At 43.4% G+C, this 26,961-nt stretch overlaps 1 protein-coding gene across 17 annotated transcripts in view; it reads left to right on the forward strand.

Annotated features, from left to right (window-relative positions):
* BAZ2B (bromodomain adjacent to zinc finger domain 2B) overlaps positions 1 to 26,961 on the forward strand; it is a 260,648-nt gene that overhangs the window by 118,556 nt on the left and 115,131 nt on the right. For all 17 annotated transcript variants that reach the window (XM_077319933.1, XM_077319942.1, XM_077319936.1 and 14 more), the window contains one exon: positions 18,063 to 18,221. In XM_077319933.1, coding sequence (XP_077176048.1) covers positions 18,065 to 18,221 — 157 coding nt within the window. In that variant the 5' untranslated portion in view covers positions 18,063 to 18,064. The remainder of the gene's footprint in view (positions 1 to 18,062; positions 18,222 to 26,961) is intronic.

Raw genomic sequence — 26,961 nt, forward strand, 5'->3', positions numbered from 1 at the left:
TCTCAAGCAGGTAGTTTTTAAATCAAGGGTAAAGTTTTTCCAGCACTGATTTTCTTGTTACTTTAAACAGATAGGTTTACACTCGTTATTCAGGATTCCCCCTCCTCCCTGTTCTATAGTCCCAACTTGTGTAACATACTGATTTTTAAAATTAAGTATAAGGTCTTTCCGACATTTTGCCTTAAACAGGTTTGCATGCATTGTTCAGGATTCCCCCCACTCCCAGTTCTACAATCCCAGCCCAACTGTATTATTTTTGTCCTTCTTAGAAAACTTTGCTGTTAAATATTATCGTGTTTTGTAATCTGCTCACTAATTCCCTGATATTATCATATTCTGTAATCTGTTTACTGACTTGCAGAAAGTTGTTTTTTTTTTTTTTTTAATCATACAGATTGCATTTTGGGTCCCAGTGAGAAAGACGCAAAAGGAAAATAACAATAACCACATGCCGGTTTCCAGAGGGGGAACTCCCAGTGTGCTTGCTTTTCCGCTGCCCCTAAGGATCACAGCGGGAGGAAAATGTGTGGACAGACATTATCAGGCCCATAAGCAATGTAACCTTCAGGTTCCCCTTTTGGAATACTCCAGTGGAGATCTGGGGGTATTCTTAGAGCATCATCCAGAAGAGATTCCACTTTATGACCCTCCCCATCCTAGAACTGCCAACTCTGGATTGACTGGAGATTTGACTGGTGAAGTCTAGGAAGGGCAGGTTTAGGGAAAGGGGGAAATCTCAGTGGGTTATGATGCCATTGAGTCCGCCTTCTGGTGCAGCCATTTTCTCCAGCGGAACTGATCTCTGTAACCTGGGAGATCTCCAGTTACCAGCTGGAGACTGGCAACCCTACCCATATCCCATCCCAAAATATTTTTATCTGCACTCCAGACATATCCCAGTGGTTGTGGGCAGAAGCCTGGTAACCCTAGATGCAGATCCTGTAGATTAGATGGATATAGGGCTGTTAAGGACTAAGGGATGTAAAAAGACTTTGAAAAATTTAGGGATGTAAGCAACCGTGTAAACTATCATTTTTTACGTTCACATTCAACCTGTCTATCCAGTATAATATATTCTTACATAATTTCAGCACCCCTACTGATTTTTTTTGTAAAGAAAATTTGTTCTGGTGTCAGTCTTGTATGCAGATGATTAACAGTAAGGGCAGTGTTGGTAAATTCATATTCTGCAGGCATAGCAACTCCTGGACTGAGCACCAAGGTTCTTGGCCTTGGGAAATGTTCCAACAGTTGCAGCAATATAGAAATAGGAAATGTATTTCTTATAATTTAAATGTCTGGGAATTGGGAAAGGGGCTGATCCTATGGAATATGGGCACAGAATACTTATTTAGTTTTGTGGTGTAAATGCTTCTCCTTGTTTTTCTGAGGCAAAAACTGGATGTGAAATGAACTCGTAAGGTTGTTTTTGTTATATGGTTTTTTACATGCACATTTTTAAACACTTGGCTTCCCAAAGAGAACATCCCTGTTACGAAGTTCAGGCAGTGTTTTGATTGCATAAGTAAGTGAGGGAAAAGACAGACACAGCCTTTCTTTTGAGCAGTGTGGCTGATTTTGAAATGCCCTGGCTACATTCTGTGCAAACATCTATTTCCTCTCCAAGGTTGAGCTTGGGAGGAAAAGTCACAAAAAACATGAGGCTGCTGCCTAAAATAGGAACCCCACGTTGAATTCAGCTCCTCCTTTTCTGTAATGCATTACAGTGTACCCGGGGTCCAAACGTCTTTATGCAGAGTGTTTCCCTGTCCTTGTAAGCATCAGCCAATGAAGAGGAGGCAAGGAGAAGGACAGTGCAATGACATCAGGGCGGGAAGCAAATTGTACTATGTGTCATTGGGGGAAGAAGATAGGAAATCACCATTGAGCTGCCATTTTTTGGCTTCCTCAGTAAACCAGTGACTGTTAAGTGGCTGAAGTTATAAACAGAAATTGAATCCAGAGAGCTAGAATTGTTTTGGGTTTTTTTGTAGTGAAATGAGATACTTAGTGAAGCGGTGTCAGCTTTGAGTGGGGAGATCTCCTCATTCTCTAGGTGTGCAGCTGGATTCAGTAGCCTTTTTGGAAAAACAGGTGATAGAAATGGTGTTTTGCATGAGTGTGTATACTCAAACAACAATGTTGTTAGACTCCTGGAGTGTTGTTGCCTTTGTAACCCCTAGACCTGATTATTATAAGGGATTCTATGTAAGATAGAGTATGGCGCAGAGTGGTAAAGCAGCCAACATGCTGTCTGAAGCTCTGTTCATGAGGCTGGGAGTTTAATCCCAGCAGCCGGCTCAAGGTTGACTCAGCCTTCCATCCTTCCGAGGTCGGTAAAATGAGTACCCAGCTTGCTGGGAGGTAAAACGGTAATGACTGGGGAAGGGAATGGCAAACCACCCCGTGTTGAGTCTGCCAAGAAAATGCTAGAGGGCGTCACCCCAAGGATCAGACATGACCCGGTGCTTGCACAGGGGATACCTTTACCTTTACCTATGTGAGATAGCTCTTACAGATGATCTGAAGGCTATACCTAGCCGGTATAGGAAGGTGGGAGAATATTAAAAGAGTATTATGGCAAATATAACGGCTGTTGCTTTTTGGGTCAATTCAGTGAACTCTCTTGACTTCTAAATCTCTTCAGCACAGTCTGAGTGCCTCTCCTTGTATAAACTCCTACCCCTACACACGAACAGATTTTCTGATAGGAATGTATGCTCACTCTTTTCAAGAAACAATGACACAGAGCAGGGCCTTTTTATTTGTAGCCCCAGGAATGTGGAACAATCCTAGATGTTATGCATCTATATGTGTTTCTCTCGACTCTTTAGAAAGGAACACAGAGCAACTTGTTTTGCAATGCTTCTGATGGATAAGGGGGTAGTGTGATGTGCTGTTTTAATTAAACAATTTTTCAATTATAGCTCATACTTGAATTTCATATCACGGGTTGTTTTAATGTATTGTTTTAAATCATGATCTTAAAAAAAAACCCTGTATGCTGCATTGAGTCATGACTGGAGATGAAGGGTAAAAATGGTTTAAATAAATTAATGCTATACTTCTGCTCTAGGTACCTGGGGCCAGTTCCTGGGAATCTGTTTTTTTTTTAAATAGCATCTCTGTATTAGATCACCACCTATGGAAATTATTCCGATGGCCAGGGATTAGAAATACGGCTACCCTGCTTTAAGCATATCTCTATTACAGTGGTTTTCAACCTTCCTAATGCCGTGACCCTTTAATACAGTTCCTTATGTTGTGGTGACACCCAACCATAAAATTATGCAAGTGTTCTTTCACAGAAATTTAATCGAAACTGTCCAATGACATGAAGATCCATTGTTCATTTATATATACATTGTTTTTTCCCCCCGGGGTTTCTCAGTTCAGTTCTGCCTCTTGTTCCACCATGCCGATCTCTCTCTTTTCTGCTGCTCCAGACAGATGAAAGCTCTATCTCGATCTACCCCACAAGGCTCTTGTGTAGATGGTGCCCCCCCTAGCCAAGCTGCTTGCCCTATTGAGACCCCTGTGAAAGGGTGGTTCAGCCCCCAAGGGATCCCAACCCCCAGGTTGAGAACCACTGCTCTAGTAGAATGTTGATAGAATGATCTTTAAATGCTTGCTTAATCAAGAACACATGTTAAATGTGGAATTGCTAGACAAAAGAAGATTCTTTCCCCTTAGGTCTTTGGCTGGTTAAATATTGTCGCTGTGACATGTCTCTGACATATACTGTTAGAACTGAAGATATTTGGAGGAATCTCTTTTTGTTTGTTTGAAGATACAGTAATGTGAAACAGCATTCTAGCATCAGTGATTGAAAAGACCTGCTGACAGTCGCCATAGACTTTATCTGTAACACTATATAATTCACTAAGGGGGCCGGGCTGTCCGGGATACAGAACCCCCAGGGGTCAATTGGAAGGCGCGGGGGGGAGGGCTTAATGAACACTCCCCAGGCCCCGCGGATGTGCCCACCGACTAGAATGGGCGGCGGGTGCACTCCACGGGGCCTGGGGACATGGCATAATCCGCAGGGGGAGGGGCCGCCGACAGCTCCCCAGGCCCCGCGGACCACGCACGCTGCCTCACAGAGGCGGCGGCCGTGCTCCACCGGCCCTGGAGACACAGTGGCATCCACGGGGGGAGAAGGGAACCGGCACACCCTCCCCAGGCCCCGCGGAGCACACCCGCCGCCTCACATAGGCGGCGGCCGTGCTCCACCACCCCTGGAAACACGGCGAACTCCGTGGGGAAGGAAGGGAACTGGCGCACCCTCCCCAGGTCCTGGGGAGCACACGCGCCACCTAGCAGAGGCAGCAGTGTTCAACGCGGGGGGGCCTTCAAAGCCTGTCCTTACGGACGGGCTTGCCATCTGGTTAGATCTATATTGACACAAAGATTTCTTAGCTGACATTGGAAGAAACTTTAAGCACTTGTTTATATCAGCTTTGTGACAATACAGTTTTAGTTATTTTACCCCATATTATTTCCTGTGATGAATGATAGAATAAATCTGGAGAACGGAGGATAATATAGCAAAACAAAGAGATGCTAAACATCGAAGCACAGTTAGATGATATCATCGCCTTTCATAGATGCAAAGGTCTCCTGTGTGCCAAGCGTCATTAAAAATTACAGCCATGATGTAACAGCAGTAGGGTTTACCATCCCAGGGACAGCCTTGCCAGAGTTATCCATGGTCTTGCAATCTCTAGACTAGATTACTGTAGGGAGTTTTCCATGGGGTTGGCCTTGAAAACTGTTCAGAAACTGTAACCGGTTATGATTAAAGAACTCTAGCTAGTTTGGTGTAGTGATTAGGAGTGCAGACTTCTAATCTGGCATGCCAGGTTCGATTCTGCGCTCCCCCACATGCAGCCAGCCGGGTGACCTTGGGCTCGCCACAGCACTGATAAAAAACTGTTCTGACCGAGCAGTGATATCAGGGCTCTCTCAGCCTCACCTACTTCACAGGGTGTCTGTTGTGGGGAGGGGAATGGGAAGGCGACTGTAAGCCACTTTGAAACTCCTTCGGGTAGGGAAAAGTGGCATATAAGAACCAACTCTTCTTCTTCATCTTCTTCTAATAATTGGAGCACTTTGATTTCAGAATATTTTTCCTGTGCTAAGAGGTTGGCTTTGACCTTCGAGGCTTCAAACGGCTTGGGATAAGGATAACTCATGGACTTCCTAATTTGAGACAAACCTGCCCACACTTTAGCATCTGTATTACAGGTCTGGACAGGCCCCTCCCTAATGCATGACAGGACCGTCCCTTCAGAGGTAAGGAGGGTGGTGACATGGGAGTTACTTTTCAGTAAGAGCTCTTTATATATGGAACACCCTCCCAGCCAGATTTTGCCACACCTGTATTATTTTAATTTCAGCACCAGGTTATGACCTTTTGATTCTATAAGGCTTTTGGGATGGGCTGATGTTATACTGGATTTTATCCAATTTTTATATAATAGATATTTTAACCTAATGTGAGAAGCTCTAAGAAGAAAAAAATATTGCATAGAATTGTAAGAGTATACTAATGAATTCTTTACTGTGAGACTACTCCAAAGTGAACAGTTGAATTTCAGGTGTTAAGTTACATTGATATACTTTTAATTATGACAACTTTAGCTGTGCTGACTGAGCAGATCAGCTTTTGAAATGTGTCTGTAAGTATAACTTTGTCCAGCATGATGTAGTGGCTAAGAGTGGCAGCCTCTAACCTGAAGAACCTAATTTGATTCCCCTTCTTCCACATGCAGCCAGCTGGGTTTGGTACAGGCCATATGCAATCTGGACCCAGTGTACTTGAGAGACCATCTCTCTGCCTATACCCCCAAAGGAGCCCTATGCTCCACCACTTCCAACTGGCTGGTGATCTCTGGCCCCAAAGAACCACACCAGACCTCAACAAGGGCCAGAGCCTACTTGTCCTTGCCCCCACCAGGTAGAACGAGCTCCCTGAACAGGTCAGGGCCCTGCCTGAACTCCCACAATTTTGCAGGGCCTGTAAAAGGTAGATCCCCCATCAGACATTTGCTCGAGGCTGACTGACCCAAAAATATCCGCTGGTCTCGCCCCTCCACCTACCTAAGGGCTCTGTCAAAGTCACTGTCCCTGTTGAAATATTGTTCTAGATATGTTATATTTGCTATGATGATCTATATACTTTACCCTTTTACATTTTATGTAAACCGCCCAAAGCTAGATGGATGGATGGATGGATGGATGGATGGATAGATGGATAGATGGATAGATGGATGGATGGATAGATGGATGGATAGATGGATGGATAGATGGATGGATAGATGGATAGATAGATGGATAGATAGATAGATAGATAGATAGATAGATAGATAGATAGATAGATAGATAGATAGATAGATAGATAGATAGATAGATAGATAGATAGATGACCTTGGGCCAGTCTCAGTTCTTTCAGAGGTCTTTCAGCCCCACCGACCTCACCGAATATCTGTTGTGGGGAGAGGAAGGGAAGGCAATTGTAAGCTACTTTAAGTCTCCTTCAGGTAATGAAAAGTAGGGTTCTTCTTCCCTCCTCCATTTCATCCTCCCTATTAGATCAGGAGAGTGTGACTGGCTCAAGGTCACCCAGCAAGTTTCCCTGGCTCAGTGGGAATTTGAAGCTGTCCTAGTCTTGACACAAACTACTGTACCACTCTGGCTCTCAGATTCCTGGTAGGTTGTTCACTGTTTGACTAACAAGATAATGGCATAGTAGTGGACTGTTCTCCCCACCCTACAGTGCCATTAATTTGCTGGGAAAAGCTGGCACACATTTGGGGGTGGGAAACGGGAAGAGTTCAACTGCACATCATCTGGCCTTTTGCCTGAACAGATCCAGGGTGCTGCATGACCCTCCACGTTCTTTTCCTGGGTCTCCAGTCTTCTGCCTGGCCAGTCAAATAAGTGAAGGAAAATAAGTGAAGGAAAAAAGTAAAAGGTTATTAGATTCTGTCTTGTCCTGATATCCCTTCAGAATTCAAGTTTAAACACCCACATCTTCTATGGAATTATAGTAATGTCCCTGGCAATCTCTAGCAACAAAGGAATGGAATAGGAGCAAAATATGAACAGGCAGATTGCCCTACATTTATGATGGTAACTAAACTCTTCAACTCTTTGGCAAACTTGAAATATAATATGTTTTAGCAAAACTTCATTAAACATCTTCCAGTCGCTTTTATGTACTTCATTTCCCATTATGCCAATTATGAAGACACTGTGTCAAGGAATAAAATTAATTACCTGTAATTCTTGTTCCCAGAAGACAGCCACATGCGCCTGAGAGTCAGGGTCTATTGTGCAAGGGTAGAGATGTGTTGTGACATTTAGCTCATATTTCTCCAGAGGTTTTGCCTTTCTAATCATCCCGCACCTCCCGCCTCGTTCTTCTAGCGATGGAAAAAAAAATCATTGTTGCCTCACAATTTACAATAATGGAAGTAGCCATGATACAAAAACACTGCTAACGCCTGGTGCAACCATTCTTTGCGTGACTAGCCCTTGTGAAGTCTCACAGAGTAGAAAGACTGGTTCCTAATGCTGGTGCTGTTAAGCGTACTTGCCTAAAGGAACAGGCAGATAAAACAAAGAACTTGATGCTACACCTTTGTAACAAGAATGGAAGTGTGACACACTGGAAAACTAGGACAGTTTTTTTTTCAAGAAATGTTACTACGGTAAAGGTAAAGGTATCCCCTGTGCAAGCACCGGGTCATGTCTGACCCTTGGGGTGGCGCCCTCTAGCATTTTCATGGCAGACTCAATACAGGGTGGTTTGCCAGTGCCTTCCCCAGTCATTGCCATTTACCCCCCAGCAAGCTGGGTACTCATTTTACCGACCTCGGAAGGATGGAAGGCTGAGTCAACCTTGAGCCGGCTGCTGGGATCGAACTCCCAACCTCATGGGCAGACAGCTTCAGACAGCATGTCGCTGCCTTACCACTCTGCGCCACAAGAGGCTCATAATGTTACTAAGAGTTCATCATAAATTTAAAAATCCGCATTACCGTAGTGAAAATAGGTCCTTCCCCGATTGTTTTCACAAAATTGGAAAACAAAGTTGTTCCAAGTTTTCAGAGCTATCTTACTGTGAGCACTAAATATGTGTCATTTTCAAAGAGACAATCTTTATTTTAATTCAGATCACAACGATGGCTGCTGCTAAGTATGCCAAGGGCGGGCAGGCAAACTGTGTCTTTAGAGTAACTTTCCAGAATAAAGGCAGAATTCATAAAACATCTTTAATGATTTTTCTGTCCTGGAAAAAAGCTCGATTTACTACTAAAATAATGTCAGAGTACCGGGCAATATTTCCATCAATTCAAATAGCAAGGCTTAGGGTTAGCTTTTTCATGTTCATTTTAATTGTCTACTTAACAAAAAAGAAAAGGATATTTGAAAAAAAATCCCTTCTTTGCAATAGCTATTCCTATGTATAACTTTGGACACCTCATAAGAAGGACTCCCTGGAGAAGAGCCTAATGCTGGGAGCGATTGAGGGCAAAAGAAGAAGGGGACGACAGAGAATGAGATGACTGGATGGAGTCACTGAAGCAGTCGGTGTGAACTTAAATGGACTCCGGGGAATAGTAGAGGATAGGAAGGCCTGGAGGATGGGGTCCATAGGGTTGCGATGGGTCAGACATGACCGCACCTAACAACAACAACATGTATAACTGCAAATAATGTTGGTAGCATGCATTCCAGAACTTCAGTTGGGATTTTCATGACCAAAGGACAGGGTCTGGATTTTTTTTTTTAACAAAATTATTTTTTCCCCAAAAAATAAAGACCAAAAAAGTAAAAAACCCTCAAAAGTCAGCTAATAAAAAAAGTGAAATAATATAATGTAGAAACACCAGTATACCAATGGTGATGGCAAATCTGCAAAGTAGTTTCTATACAGGATTTCCTGATCAAAAAATGAGTTCATATGCATATGTCGTCCATATGCCAAGCATTGATGAAGTTGTATGGTCCTCAGTCGATTGATTTACAGGAAGTGATGATTTATCTCTCTAATGTTATAGTATGTATTTTTTTAGCTGTTTTAAGGGCACAAAAAGTTTGTTTTTGTTGACCATCACCTAACCTCCAAGACACAGGCAGGTAATTTATAGTGAATGACCTGGCTTGTTGAGCTACCCTGGATTGTTGCCTTGGAACTCTTCTGTGGTATCAAGTAGAACATAAGTTTGTAATAGTGCCCTCTGATCAGGTCCAGGTAGCTCATTAGAGACCTAGGATCCTCCTCTTGCCTCAGCAGAGTTTGAACTGCAGTTGCCAGGCCAAGCCAAGTCTGGCCAAGCCTAGCTACCAGTGGAAGGGTTTCAGGTGGGGGTATGTGATTTTATCATAGCATTTCCAGTGATTCTTTGATTCTGTGTTGTACCCAGAACTGATATAGCAACATGAACTGCCTGTCATAGCAGCAGTGGTCAGCAGCAACAATTAGTAGGAGGCATTCCAGAATTGGTGTTCTGGCAACACCAGTATGGGCTGATCAGGTCTGAATGACTATTCTTGCGGCCTTTCAGCTGCAATTTCCAGCTGCTACCAGGTCCTTGTGTTTCCAGTTCTCCTACTCTGCAATCCTAGATTCAGTAATGGCCACCCCAAACTGGGTAGAGTTAAGCAAAGAATTTTAATTTACATTTTGACTTTAGTATGATAAAGTGTGATATAAATATTTTACACACAAAAAACTGTAACTTATTTCACTGAAATTAAGACCCTTTTCAGATTAGTTATAGGGCCTTGGTTGACTAACGTGGCAATCTTTGGCAGGCATTTGATGTGTAATGTCCCTACTGGTGTCCTTTTGGACCTGTCAGTGACTTTTATTACTATTAGCCATTGCATCATTCTGGGTTTTTTGGCTGTGGTGCGTTCAGGTGTGTATGTGCATTGTTTTACAATGACTCCAGTCTTACTTAGCAGTTGGGTTCTAGGGAGCAATGTTGTTTTTCTGTTGGCTAGTTTTGTATTGGGGTTTGGGACTATTAGTATTTTTCAAATTTTATTAATAGTGTTTAGATTGTTGTCTTTGTGTTTTAAACTGTTTGCTATGGAGTCATTTGTAGGGCGGGATATAAAAACTGTCTTTATTAGTAGTAATAAAACAGATTAGCTGTGCCATCCTAAGTAGAGTTCTGGGTGGAATGTATTGTTAAATTTGGTTGAATCATATTTTAACAGAATAAGAACATTTCTAGGTTTGGTATGGGCATAACTTAGTTAAATTTAAACTGTATTCATTATGTATCTAGTATGAGCCTAAATTAGAGTTTGCCTACAGTGGATAGCATTGTGATCTACTGCAGACTTCCCCTCTAATTTCCCCCCCCACAAGAATATGGGCAGCTTTTTTGTGATATGGAAAAGGCATAGCAATGATCTACTCAATGTCATCCCATTCTGGAGTATATTCAAAGTTACTGAAGCTGAACTACACCATGATAGGTTGTATTTGGAATATGAAATAATATAGATCTGGTAATCCCATGCTCCAGTGGCCCAAGATGTTTTCAGTGTGCGCAAAGCAACCAAACAGACAGTTTATCCCTCATATATAGCATATTTAGTATGTTTAATTTGACAAAGAATCATGGGGAAAACATTTAAGTGGAACCGTCAAATGATATAAAAACTATTTTGGACAAATACACATAATGACCATTTCTGTTCTCATAAACATATACAAAGACAGCATATGTCATCTCTTCTTTTATTTTCTTTTTTGAGGGGGAGGAGGTTTTGTTTTTGTTTGTTTTTTTGCAGCACATTCTTTGTAACAGTATTAATATAATTTAAATAAAGCTTTATACCCAAGTGATTTTGTTGCGTATTTGAAACTCAAGTACTAAAACTGTGTCTTTTCCGATTTAATGCACCGGCTGGATTTTCTCACTAACAGCAAATTTTATCTATTTATAGAATGTATGAGTCACATTATCCACTCACCAGTAGTGTTGAAAGTGATGTAGAGAAACATATTAAAAAGTAGGTAGTCTAAAAATATAAAATGTTTAAAATTCAGTAGAGCAACGTATACACAACAAAGGTCTAGCCATCAGCATATTGCTCTACTGGCAATGGTGCTCCAGGGTCTTAGGTAGTCAGGCACCTGTCACATCCTCAGTTACCTGATCCTTTAAACTGGTGATGTCAGGAACTGAACTGGACCTTCTACATACCAAGCAGTTAACAGCGTTGACTATAGCCTCCCATCTTTTTGTGGACAGCGCACTAGGCCATTCCCTAAGGCAGGGGTAGTCAATCTGTGGTCCTCCAGATGTTCATGGACTACAATTCCCATGAGCCCCTGCCAGCAAACACTGGAGGACCACAGGTTGACTACCCCTGCCCTAAGGGGAACCATGCAGACTAGGAACTGGGCAAATGGCCCTGCAGGAGGCATCCGCGACCAACCACACCATCACATGTTTGAATGGTTAATCCAAATCCATATTTCAGGACTCCCGTTGTAAAAGGAGTTCCATTCTGTTGAAAGCATTTACCACATCCAAGAGACAATCCTGGATGATATTTGACATGGTTGCCTCTAGGTTCAAATAAAACCTTGTATTAATTCCCATGACAATCTGTACTTTGTGACACCTATCTTATCTACACATACAACTCATAATTGTAGTGTTCCTGTTGTTGGAACGTTAGCAATGATTTTGCTATCGCTCTTAGGAGGATGAAGTGAAAGGTGTCACAGTGTTGATAATCATTTTTTATGATTCTGCACAACTTGTTCCCCACTAAGTTGAGTATAGGCATTTGGTCCTGGAAGACATTTTTTTGCTACCTGCTCAGAGATTTTGAGAAAAATGTCCTCAAGTTGGAAAGTCTATCCAAGAAAATTTGAAAGCAGTAGTGCTCTGAAACATACACACAAAAAAATACAATTATCTGTATATCTGCACGTATATCTATCTAGCCCAGCATCCTGTTCCTATATTTTTCTTCAAGGGATATTTGAGCTCAGGATAGCTAATTTTGGGAAGCACTTAAAAATGTTAAAAGTAGGACAATTGGGAAGGCGGGTGGGTTGCAGGGGACTTTCTCTCACCAGCGTCCTCAGCAGCAGCTGTGGTGAGGTTCTTGACTGACCATCTTGGCCAACCAATGCCCTGGTTGGCAGGCGAGCAGCTGGCTTCATTTCGCAACCATCCCAACTGCACTCCTTTCCCAAGCAGAGCAGCCCTTCATTAGAAAATGAACTTTGTGATGGGAGGTGGCACAAACCACTTCCAAATTAACTGCAGAACACATTAAGCATGTCTAATCCTTGCTTAAAAGCCATATTGCAGGATGTGTGCCAAAAATCCAAAAAATAAAGTGGGGCTTCAACTGGATGTTAAAATGAGGAAACCTGTAATCTCAGTGAACTTGTTCAACTTAAAAAGTACCCGTATAAACTCGCATATAAGCCGAGACACCTAATTTTACCACAAAATCTGGGCAAACTTATTGATTCACATATGAGCCGAGGGTGGGAAATGCAGCAGCTACTGGTAACTCTACATTAATTGAGGCATCAGTAGGTTAAATGTTTTTGAATATTTATTTCAAAGAAAAACAGTAAACTCGCACTGTAAGTGCACAAGAGGGCCAGCAAACCAGAGCAGAACAACAACACCTGAAGTTGGCCAACCTCCTACAACAAGTACAACAGCTACCAAACTGGGAGAATGGACTACTCTAACTACAGCTACAGTGCCCCCCCCCAAGAACAAAACACTGAAATAAAGAACTGTAAAATTCAACACTGAAACATCAACTTTTAAAAGAAACACAACCCCAAGAAGAAAAGGCAAACAATGCTGCCCCTCAGATAAAAGAAGAAACACTAGGAGAAAGAAACAGTAAATCCCAAAGCACCCCCAAAACCCACCCCACCCCCAGAAACCAAAATAATAGTTTGGAAGAAGTTACTAGAAAGAGAAGAAGAAAAGGAAAAAAAGATTAGAGTCCCTCAGTCAAACCATTGATGTCTTACAAGCTGCCAGGGCAAGCTCAACTTTGCAGAAGGCAATGCAATAATTGGCTGGCTGCTTTCCACAGCCGGAGAAGGCTATTATTTCAATTGCCGTATATACCCGTGTATAAGCCAAGGAGGACTTTTTCAATGTGAAAAGGAGTGCTGAAAAACTCATCTTATACACGAGTATATACGGTATATGAAAAATGCCAGAATTATGCTGGAATTTTTTTTTTCTCTGCGCGTTCATTTTACTCAGGAACTTGCAAGATCGAGATGGGTAACTGTGTTAGTTTGTCTGTAGCGGTTGAAAAGATAAAGAGTCCAGTAGCACATTAAAGACCAACAAAATTTGTGGCAGGGTATGAGTTTTCATGAGTCACTGTTCACTTCAGATACAGATGGGAGTGCATCTTGGAGCAGTCTCTCTAAACTCCCTTAGAAATTCGTTTGTAAGTGTTACACCCCGTGGCCACCCCCAAGGTAACGCTTCCTTCCACTGTTTTTTTTTTTCCTGCCATCACTGTGAGATGCTCCCCAGGCCTCAGAAAGGGAAGGAGAGGGAGTTTGGTTCACTCTGGTCTTCTTCCTCCCTGCTGTTTTGACCCTTCTGTTTGGCCTGGCTGCCAGCTCTGCTGACTCCCTGGCCTGTTATCAAGAGCACCATTATATACCCCATCCTTTCTTGCTCCTACCCATTGGGCTCCCACCCTGACTGTCTAGCCCAGGGTACCCCTATGGAATCATCTAAGGATCCTTTCCCCAGGCCTTCCTCTCCCCGGAGGGAGACTTATTAGGTATGAGGGTGGAGGTTCCTGCTCTCCCTTACCCTTGCTCCTGTCTCCCAGTGATCTGCCCTGTCAAAGGCTCAGCTGTCAGGGAGCAACGCTCCTGTCACCAGGAAGTATGTAGGCTTCTCCACCCTCTGACCTTTCCTGGGCCCTGCCCTGCACTGCAGCCTGTCCAGAAGCAGTGCTCTGACTGCCCTCGCTTTCTGGCTTTCTCTTGTGGCCGAGAGTGGATTGGGTCTCTGCACCCCCAAATTCTGCTGCCCTGAGTATCCCATTGAGGCACGACTTCCACATTGTTTTCCATGGGCAGGGTATGTCCTCTGGGCCCTGTAGAATTTGGGTGTCAGGGCCACAACCGGGGAGGGGGCAAGGCCACTGGCTGGCTGGCCCGACCCCAGACAGCAAAAGAACATGCAGTTTTTAATTTGATTGGAATGTTTGTTTTATGAAATACATAATAATTTATTTATTGGCTTGCTTGAGTGCATTTCAGTTAGCCTTGAAATATTTATACAGTATTTAGTAAAAAAAGAGAGAGAGAGAGACTTTTGCTAGCTATTTTGGAAATGGCAGGTAGTCCAGTTTTTGTTTTTTCAACTGGATGGTCATATTCTTTGCAAATGTTGTTCACTGGCACACCAAATGTTCATTGTGCCAGAGCATAGAAACTAGAACATAGAAAACCGCGGAGGGTGGTGGTGGAATCATTAGAAAAGTGTGCTTTATTTTTTACCAGGCTATTTAATTTTTTTCTGAAATCAATGTATTCTCTGGCAGTGCATCAGTGAAAGAATTAAAAAACAACAACACTTGTTGCTTTTCATAGGAGACCTGTATGTTTATTGATACTTTTTAGTTTGTCTCATGAACCTTTGGGGTTACAGTCTAATTATTGCTGATCCTCGCTAATGGTTCTTTCAGGGATTATCTCTTCCAGTGTCAGCCATCTGCTGTGGTTTAGTGTAATGAACTAAGTGGGCACAATTAAGGGTTTGTCTTAAGTTCAAAACAAAAGTCTTATGTCTCTGTCTCACCAGGCAATGGCAGGCACTATGGATAAAGGCCATTGAGCTACATTTAGTAAACTGTATGAATACGTATATTTTCAATTCCGTTTATGATGCACAAGAGGTTTTTATAGATAGTGGTGGTGTTTTTATTTTATTTCCTTTTTCACACAATAGTTCATCATTTCCCAGTAACAACTCCCTTCCCCTCCGATTTAAAAAAAACAAAACCTAATTGTATTACATTTTAAAATATGAATAAGAATATGTTAGTTTGTAATGTTTTAAGTTAGTCCTCTGAGCCATTATATAAGCCACATTCAGATGTCACAACAAACCTCTGCTTGTGACAGGCAGGAACATGTTTTATTAGCCATGCTCCCATGCTCCCTCCCTACTTGTTTGATACATGCTGAGTAGTTGAAAGCTTCTTGATTTTGGATGCCTTCAGTCAGAGTCCAATGAGCTGTGACATCCAGATGCAGGCGTCTCAGTAAACTTAAACTTAATTCCTTTCCACACATTGGGATTCTAGGCTGAAATTAAAGTGTAGTTTAGAATCTTGATTATCTGGGGAGGAAGGCAACAAAGTCGAGTTTATCCAGGTGCCCACATTCAGACATCAAAACATCCTTGGAGTTTGATTGAAGGCATCCACATAGGGATGCTAGTAACTGTCTGTCACATACAAACCAAGACTTGCGATGACTGAAGGCAGCTGTAGAATATCATGCACTTCACATTATCGTGAAGAAAAGTCATACCAGTGATTTGAATGTATATTTTAGCATTTATAACAAGGTATTCCAATGAGTCTTGGAGACAGTCAAGTATTTATCATATACGACCATATAATGCTGTGTATTTCCATCATATCACCAAGGTCGTAAATGGTGGAAGCTTACAGCCAATTTATGTCAAGACGCAACCAATTTATGGTGACCCTTATGGTCTTAAGGGTATGAATTTACTGGTTGTCCCGGGCCCACGGGATGTTCACCTGGCCTCGACCCGGGCCAGGGCCTTTTCAGTCCTGGCCCCAACCTGGTGGAATGAGCTCCCAGAAGAGCTAAGGGTCCTGCGGGATCTACCAGCTTTCCGCAGGGCCTGTAAGACGGAGCTCTTCCGCCAGGCATTTGGTTGAGGCCAGGGCAGCTCTCCCACTAATCCATCAGAGAATCCCCTCCAATATTGAGATCTCTAACATCGAGATCATTGTTAGATCTATTGTATTGGTGCCACCCTCTTCTGAATATTATTCTCTCCACCAGGCTGAACTAAGATCAGAATTGTGACCACCGCCGCTATATGTTATATGTAACTTTTGCTGATGTTAATTGGGGTTTTTATGGGGATTTTATTGTGTTTTAACTATTTATGTTGTAAACCGCCCTGAGACCTATTTGGAGAAGGGCGGTCTAAAAATTTAATAATAATAATAATAATAATAATAATAATAATAATAATAATAATAATAATAATAATAATAATTAAAGGTGCTGCTGGACACTGATTTTATTATGGTGACCCTGTAGGGCTTACAAGACAAGAGACATTCAGCAGTGGTTTGCCATTGTCTGCCTCTGAGCTGCAACACTTGGTTTCCCATCCAAGTACTGGACCAGAGTTGAGCCTACTTAGCTTCAAAAATCTCATGTTAGGCTAGTCCGGGTCAAGGCATTTAGGATACAAATAGAATACAGGCAAAATCGAGGTGCTCTATGGTAGAAGGAACACCCCATAAGTATGATTTGTTGTCCTATAACCCCTTTCTATTCTTTGCATTTTCCTGTCAGTTCTTAACACGGAGCACATATACTGTAGTGCTCCAAGCAATATCTATCCCGCTATATCTATCCACTATATCTACCTCGTTCTGCTTCTCGCTAGGGCCGAATGTGCAGGCTGTTTTCGTTGGAATGTGTTCAATATGTTTGGTGTGTTAAAATGTTACATGGCGTGTTAAAATATTACATTACAAATCAGAACACACTGTTTATTTTATGTTAAAGATTTAAAATGATGGGAATTTATTTATAATTTGATTTCTATACTGCCGTTCCCAGCAGCCGGCTTGCAGCGGTTCACAACATATGTATAAAAACATATTACCTTAAAAATAATCTTATGACAATAAAATTCCCAATTTTAACCCCAAATAAAGGTAAAAAAAGCATCTCTGGGTTTTAAAAAGTTATGTATCAGCAAATTAATGTAGGTCTTAGGTATCTTTGTACAAACGAAATGTTAATATGAAAAAAAACTTATAAATCTGCATTACTGTTAAACTTATAGAAGGGAGGATATTTCAGAATTCACAGTTACCTTAGCTTGGATCCAGAATAGTTTTTCCACAGATGAAGAAGAAGAAGAAGAAGAGTTGGTTCTTATATGCCGCTTTTCCCTACCCGAAGGAGGCTCAAAGCAGCTTACAGTCGCCTTCCCATTCCTCTCCCCACAACAGACACCCTGTGGGGTGGGTGAGGTTGAGAGAGCCCTGATATCACTGCCCGGTCAGAACAGTTTTATCAGTGCTGTGGTGAGCCCAAGGTCACCCAGCTGGCTGCATGTGGGGAAGCGCAGAATCGAACCCGGCATGCCAGATTACAAGTCCGCACTCCTAACCACTACACCAAACTGAATTACAATTTTCTCATCATCCCTCACCCGAACTCCCAGGAACAGGATTAGAGATATGTTTTGGGCTACTGGTAGGAGGGAATCATGCTCTATGGATGGTAGTCCTTGCGCTTATTGAAACACTCATCTGGATGCAAACAGCCGTCTTTCAGCTGTAACCCAGAGATCCATGTCTCTTAGCTTAATTAACAGAGCTCTTTCTCTGTCTCCCATAAAAGAGAATATTGATAGTCAGATTTGACAGCTCAGAATCAAACAAAGGCGGAGTGGGGAGCACAGCACCAGGTATGTTGTCCCTGCAGCTCACTAGCTTGGGGACAAGAGCTGTAAAGGCAACTCCACAAGAAAGGTTTTGCAGCTCCCCACAATTTCTTACTGTGCAATCTGAAGCAGAGTTACATCCTTCAAACCCCACCAGCTTTGACTTCCGCTTTGATGGTCTTAACAGTGGCGTGAATCTGTTCAGGGTTGCCCTGTTAGTTCAGGTGTTGTGGCTGTAATTTTAAAGTTTGAAATGGAAACAATGAACCTACTTTTCATAATCCTTGAAGCTCTCTGTCACTGCACATGTTAATGTGTCCTTTTCTCTTGCAGACATGGAGTCTGGAGAACGGTTAACATTGACGACAGCAGCCTCCTCCACTACAGCTACATCATCTCCTGCGTCTTCAACATCTTCTGTTGTTTTGGCAGTTTCTAAAGGTGGCCTTTCCACTGGAGCTGCATCACTTAGCTCCACAATCAACGCCTGTGGTAAACATGTCTTATTGGTTATATTGCTCAATGTGCTTTGCTGGTGTCAATGCAGTTTGTTTGGATTGGAGAACTTTATTTTGAAACAGTTGGATATTTTGGTGCTGGTAAAAGGAACTTTGTTTAGTTTTATACACATACACAAAACCCATGCTGTACCTAGTTGTAGGCCCAAGATACTGCAATGGATGCCTTGCTAAATAAGGAGGATATTTCTAAACCAACTATATGCGTGCTGTATTATTTATTGCATATTTATATTTATTGATTGCTTTAGATTTAGGTAGCTGCCCCTCCCGGATGACGGCTTGGGGCAGTTTACAACACAATAAATACATTAAAAGATTGATCGTAGCCAATAAAACAATGAACAATTAAAATGTTTAAACAAGTATAAAAAAACGCCTAGGATGTCAGTGCTCAGCATAATCAGCTTGCTGATGTTGTAATCCTTCAGATTTTATTTATTCCAGTGGGGCCCTCTTCTGGAGGGCTTTTCTCCTGGAACGCACTTTAGAGACATTGACAATTTTAAAAATCTGAGCAAATTAATATATCCTCTCTAGGCTGGGGGTGAAGGTAGAATGAGAGGCCAGCAGGTAGAATGAGAGGTTGCCGTATTCAGGCTGTTCCTGAATGGTGTGTGGTCTGTAACCAGCACAACCTCTTCCTACACTCACAAGACTTCTGGGTCTCGTGAGCTTCCAAGTTAGTGCTGATCACAATCCATGTGACTGGTGGCATCTTTGGGAAAGCTCAGGACCCAAGGCCATCACCCTAATCTGTTCTAGCCACAGGATGGCTTTGTAGAGTATTAAAAAATGCAGCTACTATAGATCAAAAATGTTTTTGTGACTCCTTCTTTTGCTTTGTTACCATAATGTCTAAAGGGGGAATTAGATTAGATGCATGAGCTGGGTATGTTTCTGAAACTTGCAGCTCTTAGACCCTTTATGCACGGCGGCAGCTTCCCTGCGCCTTGCCGTTGCGGAGGGGCACGATGCCCTGCTGTTTCTCGTGTATACACGGGAGCAGAGCATACTGGGTGGCCCCGGTGTAGCGCGGGCACCCGCGCGCATTTTACACTGGGGCCAGGAGGGCCGGATTGCTGCCAGCCAAGGTAAGTGAAACAGCGGGGGTCGGGGAGGTGGGGAGGGGGCAGGCCCCCTCCACACACACTGGTGGGGCCAGGGGGTCGCCCCTGCCAGATCCGTGACTCCACATAGCCCGCAGGGGCGTGTGGTGCCCTTTAAGGTAGGGGTAGTCAACCTGTGCTCCTCCAGAAGTTCATGGACTACAATTCCCATGAGCCCCTGCCAAACTCATGGGAATTGTAGTCCATGAGCATCTGGAGGACCACAAGTTGACTACCCCTGCCTTAAGGGACACTGTAGGGTTGGGGCTGGGCAGGCCGACAGGCATGGTGCTGGCAATTATGGACAGCGCCGGACCGCCGCAGCCCCGTCCTACCCAGGAAGCTACGGAAGATCCCGCCTTTGCTTAATGCCGTCCTTCCGTAGCCCTGGGCCGGGAGGCTCCTGCGCTGGTGGCGGCAGCAAGCGTTATCGGGGATTTTCCCCGAAGTGCTGCATTAAAGCTTCTCAGGGCACTTGAGTGTGCTGCAGCACCTCAAATTGCCTTCAGTAAATGAGATAAAGGGCAATTGGGCCTTTAGATACTGAATAAAACTATCCAACTCAGGATATTTGTTTCTTTTCAGTCAGTATCTGCGCCTTGCCTTTCACTTTGGTGATAGGAAATAAATCAATACCCATGAGGTTGCCTTGTTGTTTTAATTATGCTGTCCCAATTGGCCTGGGAGAATCTTTTAAATGAAGAATCTTAAATACCCCATAATATAAGCCACATGTATTTTTAGAACTGATCTCGGTATTATTGATTAATTATACTAGTTGATTTATGGAGAAGGCATTTTACAGTTTCATAAACAAAAATATTAGAATCCATTATAAATCTTCCAACTTTCTAAGGTATGTCAGAAACGCAGTGCTCATGATTTCATCTCATGTGGGTACAATGCTGGGATCTATAAGCACCATGGCCTTCTCAGTGGCTGCCCCAACATTTGGGAATTCCTCTCCCTGAGATATTAGTCTGCATTATTCTATTGACAGGTAAAGACAGCACTCGTCTGTCAAGCACTTGGTAGCAGGTAGTCTTTCCCTGTGTTAAATAAAGAGAACGAATATCAAGCTTCTGATTTTATGAACATTTCATGATCAGGGTTCCCCAACATGATGCATATGGATGCTATGGTGTCCAAAGACATCTTTTATGCTTCCCTCCAAGTGTTTTTTTTAAGTGGGCAAGGCCAGATGGAGCTTTTCCCCAGCAGAGGTTCTGATAGGCCACTGGAGATATGATTGGCTGTGTTGATTTTTCAAAAGTTGTTTTAGCAGCAGCTGCTATTACAGCACAAGAATCTTTGCTGTGTGGCTGAAGTGAAGATTTATGTATGCAAGAAATTAGATTTAACTGATATGTTCATCCTGCTAAACTGAGCTTCTGCCTAAAGTCTTGGAGTTACTTATAGAGTTATACATGACCTCACTCTCTGAGATTTTGAGTCTGGTTCTGCATCTTGTGGTAGCCATTTTGTGGTTGCATCCACTATCCAGTGTCCAAATACTAAAGGTTCCTGCAACCTCAAAAAGGCTAGGGATCCCGGTTTCAACTTTTTGTTGTTATTATGAACCACTGAGAAAGTGTTTGCTGTGCTTGGAATTAATTGATGATATTTAGTTTGTTTTTTCATGTATAGGGTAAGATACTTTTCACGTAACCGTAACCAGTTTTGTCAATTAGTTGAAGATACTTAACTCTGTTTAGTATTTATTATCTGGACTTTAAACAGATAATAGAAGTTCTAATATTTTGTTGAGCTCTGAGTCAGGGAGTTCAATAACAAATCAATTTAGCCACACTATAAGCTGTAAAGGGGGGGAAGGCATCATGGTGTAGTACAATCTCAGAAGGTAAGCAAGGTCAGTACTTGGATAGGAGACCACCAAAGAAAGCTCTGCAGAAGAAGACAATGGCAAACTACTTTTGCCTTGAAGACCCCTTGCTGGGCTTGTTACAGGTTGGTTATGATTTGACAGCACTATATACAGATTAGCTGTAAATACTAGTTTAACAAATCTTACCATTTCCCAAGGTAGAAGAGCATTTACTCCTTATTAAGCAATTTGAAAACTGAGCTTGCTGGTTTCTTGTGCTTAGAATCAGTTTTAAATGCTTAGGAGCACCCTTGATATATTTGAGTGTCAGATACCTTGTGTCCAGAGGAATATTCAAACTAGCCTCCAGTCTCTTTCTTTTAAACATGCTATATGGACCAAATTGGAGCTTGACCATCAGGCCTGTTGGCTCCTTCAACACAATGATGTAGAGCTGGCCAAATTGGGGTGGGCTTCACAAAGCAGTGTGGAGTTTTCTGGCTGAGCCAGTGCCAACCACAATTGCTCATGGTCTTCAGTTCCCTCCTCTCTCCACCTAGCCACAATAAATCCTTAACGCAGTGAGAGGCCTCTTTATAGATTAGAAGAAGAAGAGTTGGTTCTTATATGCTGCTTTTCTCTACCCGAAGGAGTCTCAAAGTGGCTTACAGTTGCCTTCCCTTTCCTCTCCCCACAACAGACACCCTGTGGGGTGGGTGAGGCTGAGAGAGCCTTGATATTCCTGCTCGGTCAGAACAGTTTTATCAGAGCTGTGACGAGCCCAAACTCACTCAGCTGGCTGCATGTGGAGGAGCGCAGATTCAAACCTGGCTCGCCAGATTAGAAGTCTGCACTCTGAACCACTACACCAAACTGGTTCTAGGAAAGGGAATAAGGTATCTTCTCAGACCTGGATAGAATTCTCCTTCTTTGGAGGTTCTTAAGCAGAGGCTAGATAGTCATCTCACAGAAATGCTGATTTTATGAACTTAGGCAGATTGTGAGTCAGTGGGCAGGAAGGGATGTGCTCATGTTTGTCTTGTGGCCCTTCTTTGCATATCCAGGGAAATGCTAATTGCCACTGTGGGTACATGAATTTCCTCCAGGCCAGGCTGGATTCTGGAGATTTTTGGTGTGTGGGGGGAATCACATGGGCATGAAATTGGGGTCACTGTGGGTGGGCAGGAAGTTGTGAGTTCCTGCATTGTGGGCTGGAGTAGATGACCCTGGAGCCCCTTCCAACTTTATAATTCTGTGATTCTGTGAATTATAGAGTTGAAAGGGGCCATACAGGCCATCTAGTCCAACCTGCTGCTCAATGCAGGATCACTCTAAAGCATCCAGGATAGATATCTATCCAGCTGCTACTTGAAGACCCTCACTAAGAAGGGGGGGAGCTCACCCCCTCCTTAGGCAGTTGATTCCACTTGCTGATAACCCAGGTTCAAGTTCAAGTTTGTTTATTTACAGTCATTTAGCCCAAATTGGGTTGGGAAATACCCGGAGACACTGGGGGCGGATGGGATTTGAGGCAGGAAGGGGCCTCAGTGGAGTATAATATTATGGACCCCACTTTCCAAAGCAGCCATTTTCTCCAGGGAAGCTGATCTCTTTAGTATGGAGATGAGCTATAATTCCAGGGTAGGGTTGCCAGCTCTGGGTTGGAAAATACCTGGAGATTCTGGGGGTGGAGCCAGGAGTGGGGCAGGGAAGGACCTCAGTGGAGTATATTGCTATGGAGACCACCCTCCAAAGGAGCCATTTTCTCCGGTGGAACCCACCTCTGTTATCTAGAGGTGAGCTATAATTCCTGGGGATCCCCTGGTCCTATCTGGGAGCTGGCATCTCTTTCCAGTCTCGTCAAATCTTAAAAGCTAAGCAGGGTCAGCCCTGGTTAGTATTTGGGTGGGAGAACAACCAAAGAATACTAGGGTCACAATGAAAAGGCAGGCAATGGGCAACTACCTCTGAAAGTCTCTTGCCTTGAAAACCCTCCACTAAATGATTATAAAAACACAATAAAAACAATATGAGTAGAACAACAGTTATAAATCTCATAAAGGTCATAATTTAGAAACTCCAATAAGGACTGCCAATAACTAAAAACCGAAAGCAGTCAAGTGCTGTCCTAAATAAAACTGTCTCCTGAAGATTGACTTTGAGGGAACCAGGTGCAGCTCCCTGGGGAGGTTGTCCCATAATTGTGGGGCTGCCGCCAAAGAGGCCCTCTCTTGAGTGCTCACCAGATGCTTGGGGAGACAGTCAGGAAGGCCTCTCCCTGCTGTCTTTATTGCAGGGGGAAATAAATGGAAAAAGATTATTTTTCAGATACCCCAGTCCTAAGCCTTGTAGGGCTTTAACGGACAAAAAAAAACCATCTTGTATTCGGCTCAGAAACATATTGGTAGTCAGTGAAATTGTAGCATTGTGATCATATGCTTCTGGTAGCTGGCCCCAACCAGCAGTCTAGCTGCAGCATTCTGCATTAGCTGCTGCTTCCGAACTATCTCCAAGGGCAGCCCCAAGTATAACTAAGGAATGGATCACCGTAGCTACATCTGACTTAACCAGAAACAGGTATAGCTGACGCAACAGCCATAGCTGGGCAAAAGTAAACTGCCGGTGGCCATCTTGTTTTCTAAGGTGAGTACTATGTCAGGGAGAGCATAATCCCATCCAAGACAGGAGACATCCTGAATCTCTGGTCTGTCTTTTTAGTAAACCAGATAATTTCTGTCTTGACAGGATTAAGTTTCAATTTGTGCTCCTTTATCCAATCCATTACTGACTCCAAGTGCCAATCCAGAAGAAAAGGAAGAATTTGTTTTTAAACCCTGATTTCATGCCCGAAGGAGTCTCAAAGTGGCTTACAATCGCCTTCCCTTCCTCTCCCCACAACAGACACCCTATGAAGGGAGGCTGGGCTGAGAGAGGTTCTGACGAGACATCTTGGTCAGAACAGCAGTATCACAGCTGTGATAAGCCCAAGGTCACCCAGCTGGCTGCATGTGGAGGAGTGGGAAATCAAACCTGGCTTGCCACTGCTTTTAACCATCACACCACGAACAGCATCTCAGCAGAAAACAATGGTAGAAAACAATGGTATCATTGGCATATAGGTGACACCACAGCCGCTGCCTATACCTCCTGATGACCTCTCGCAATGGTTTCATATAGATATTAAACAGAATGGGGGATAAGGTGGCACTCCACACGCACCCCACAGCAGCTATGAAGCAGAGCAGGAATCCCATGCATACTATCTTTTGAAATGCTCCTCCCCTTAGGACTTGGACCACTGTAACACAGTGCCCTTTAGACTCAGCTCTGAGAGGATACTATGGTCAATGCTATAGAATATCTTCGAGAGATACAGCAGAACTAGCAGGATTACATTCTCCTTGTCTAGCTCTTGACAGAAGTCATCAACCAAGGTGACCCAAGCCATCTCTGTTCCAGATCCTGGCCTTCAGCCCTATTGAAATGGTCTAGAAATCCAGTCTTTTCCAAGAGCCCCCGGAGCTGAGAAGAAACAACCCTGTGCAACAATGAAAGATTGTAGACTAGCTAAAAAAATTCCAACATACTAGGGTTTAAGGACTTTTTTTTTCTTCAAAAGAGATATAATCACTGACTCCTTGAGCTTGAGTGGCACAGCTCCCACTCTCAAGGAAGCATTTACCCACTCATCTTACATACTCAGCCAACTACTCAGTAATTTATTTATAGTTTGAGCAGACATGGAAACAAACAGTAAAAGGCTGTAAAATCCACCCCCCCCCCCATAGTCCAGATTAGATCTGTGTCTCCATTCACTTGGTAGCTATTCCAACAGCTAACTCCAGTGTTCCTTCTGTCCAGTTCTCACACATTCACTTTGATGTCAGACAGATGCTTGCTCACATTTTAGGCAATAGGGAAAATGAGTGGTCATTCAGTGGTCAGGGTTCACAAAGACTAATGTGAAATCAGTTTTGTATTAACAATGATGCAACAAAAATGTATTATTAGAACTCAGAATTCTTGTCTGGAAAGTACTGAATGCTGTGGGAAATGGGGGAACTTTTAAGGGTCTCTCCCCACCTTTTCTTTAAGAAATCCATTTATTAACTTAATAGCAACGGTCACAAATTTTGTAGAAGTATCAGAAAAGCCCTTTCAAGGATTTGGTCATGATCAAAATGTTTTTTTTCAGCTGCTATTATAACATTAATAATTAGTTCCAAGTGGCTTTTAAGAAAGCTGTTCACCTTGTTGTTCCAGAGTCATCTTATATCAGACTAGAATTAAAGCCCATTGTAGTTTGAAATACAATGGGCGCTAGAAAGAGAGAGGTAGAAAGAAAGAGAGCGACAAAGGAAGAGAGAGAAAGAGAGAGAGATAAGAAAAGAGAGTGACAGAAAGAAATGTAGGTAGATTGAAAATAAGAGAGATAGAAAGGAAAACAGACAAAAGTAGGCAGGAAGAGAGGGAGAGAAAGACAGAGGGAGAACGGCAGAGAAAGGGAAGGAATAAAAGGAGGTACAGGGGCGGGTAAGGAGGGGGAATCAAAGTGAATACCCCTGTGTATCAGAAGGCAAGGAAAGGAGGGGGAACCCCTTGGGCTGTAGGGAAGGAAAGCCAAACAAAAGGCAGCACTCCCACATGCGTGGCTGGGGGTTGGTCCATTTACAGAGTTCCCTGCGCAAACTGAGGCATAGGACATGGCAAGCCCTCAGGTTTCCCAAGAGCACATGTGCAGGCTGCTGGAGGGAAAGAGCAGATGCGAAGGGTTTGTGTATGGCCAGGAGAGCCGGGCGACCTTGCCCCCGAGAACTAGTGCTGGTGCCGCTGCAGTGGCCAGCCCTTCTCCCCTGGGGCTGGTTGCCATGGTGTCCCTACGTGGGTCTGTGGGAACAAGGCAGGGTGCTCGTTGGCAGCAGCGCAGTCCTTGTGTCTGGGCTTCCCAGCCCGCTCCCCCCCCTCGGCAGTCATTGCGGGGCTGGGCTCAGTTGGAGGCTGGGCATAAGTAAGGGAGGCCGCTTGGGGCTGGTGAGGTGGACGTGGTAGAGGCAAGGGGGGCAGTGGGTTGCTTGGCAGCTGGCGGTGGCAGCTGGCCGGGAGGTGGCAGAGGGATGGAGACAACGGTGGGGTAAGTAGATGCAGTCGCCTCCGTAGTGGCTGTTTGCATGTGTGAGGCAGCAGCAGGGCTTGAGGGGGCAGGGAGCCTCTTTTTCTGGCTCAACAGCATGGTCGCATATATATCAAAAGCAGCTTGCAATGGTAGTAGCCACTATACATCTTAAAAAACAACAATTGGAAGTCTTTCAGATACTCTAGTCCTTAAGTGTTACATCTTTAGCCTTCAGAATTTTGAATATGAAGCTGAAAGCAACTGGAAGAAGTGAAGTTGGGTTAAAGTTGCTACAATATGCTCTTGGTGATTAATCCTTCATATAGGGATGCCAGACCTCAGGTGGGTCCTGGGATCCCTGGAATTACAACTTTTCCCCAGGAGACAGAGATCTGTTCCCTTGGAAAAAATGTTTGTTTTGGAGGGTGGACTCCATTGCATTATACTCCACTGAGGTCCCTCCCTGCCCCAAATCCCGCCCACTCCTAGTTCCACTCTCAGTCTCCAGGTATTTTACAACCCAGAGCTGGCAACCCTAACCTCGCATTTGATGGGCTGAGCTAGCTGATGTTTTTAAGAACTTCTCGGAGATTATCCCCGGGACAGTACAGTCCCACTTTACCAAAATAATTAAAGCATATGCAACTTGGACTTGTTTAGAATTCTC

Source organism: Paroedura picta, chromosome 2 (genome assembly GCF_049243985.1).
Source record: "Paroedura picta isolate Pp20150507F chromosome 2, Ppicta_v3.0, whole genome shotgun sequence".
Classification (NCBI taxonomy): domain Eukaryota; kingdom Metazoa; phylum Chordata; class Lepidosauria; order Squamata; family Gekkonidae; genus Paroedura; species Paroedura picta.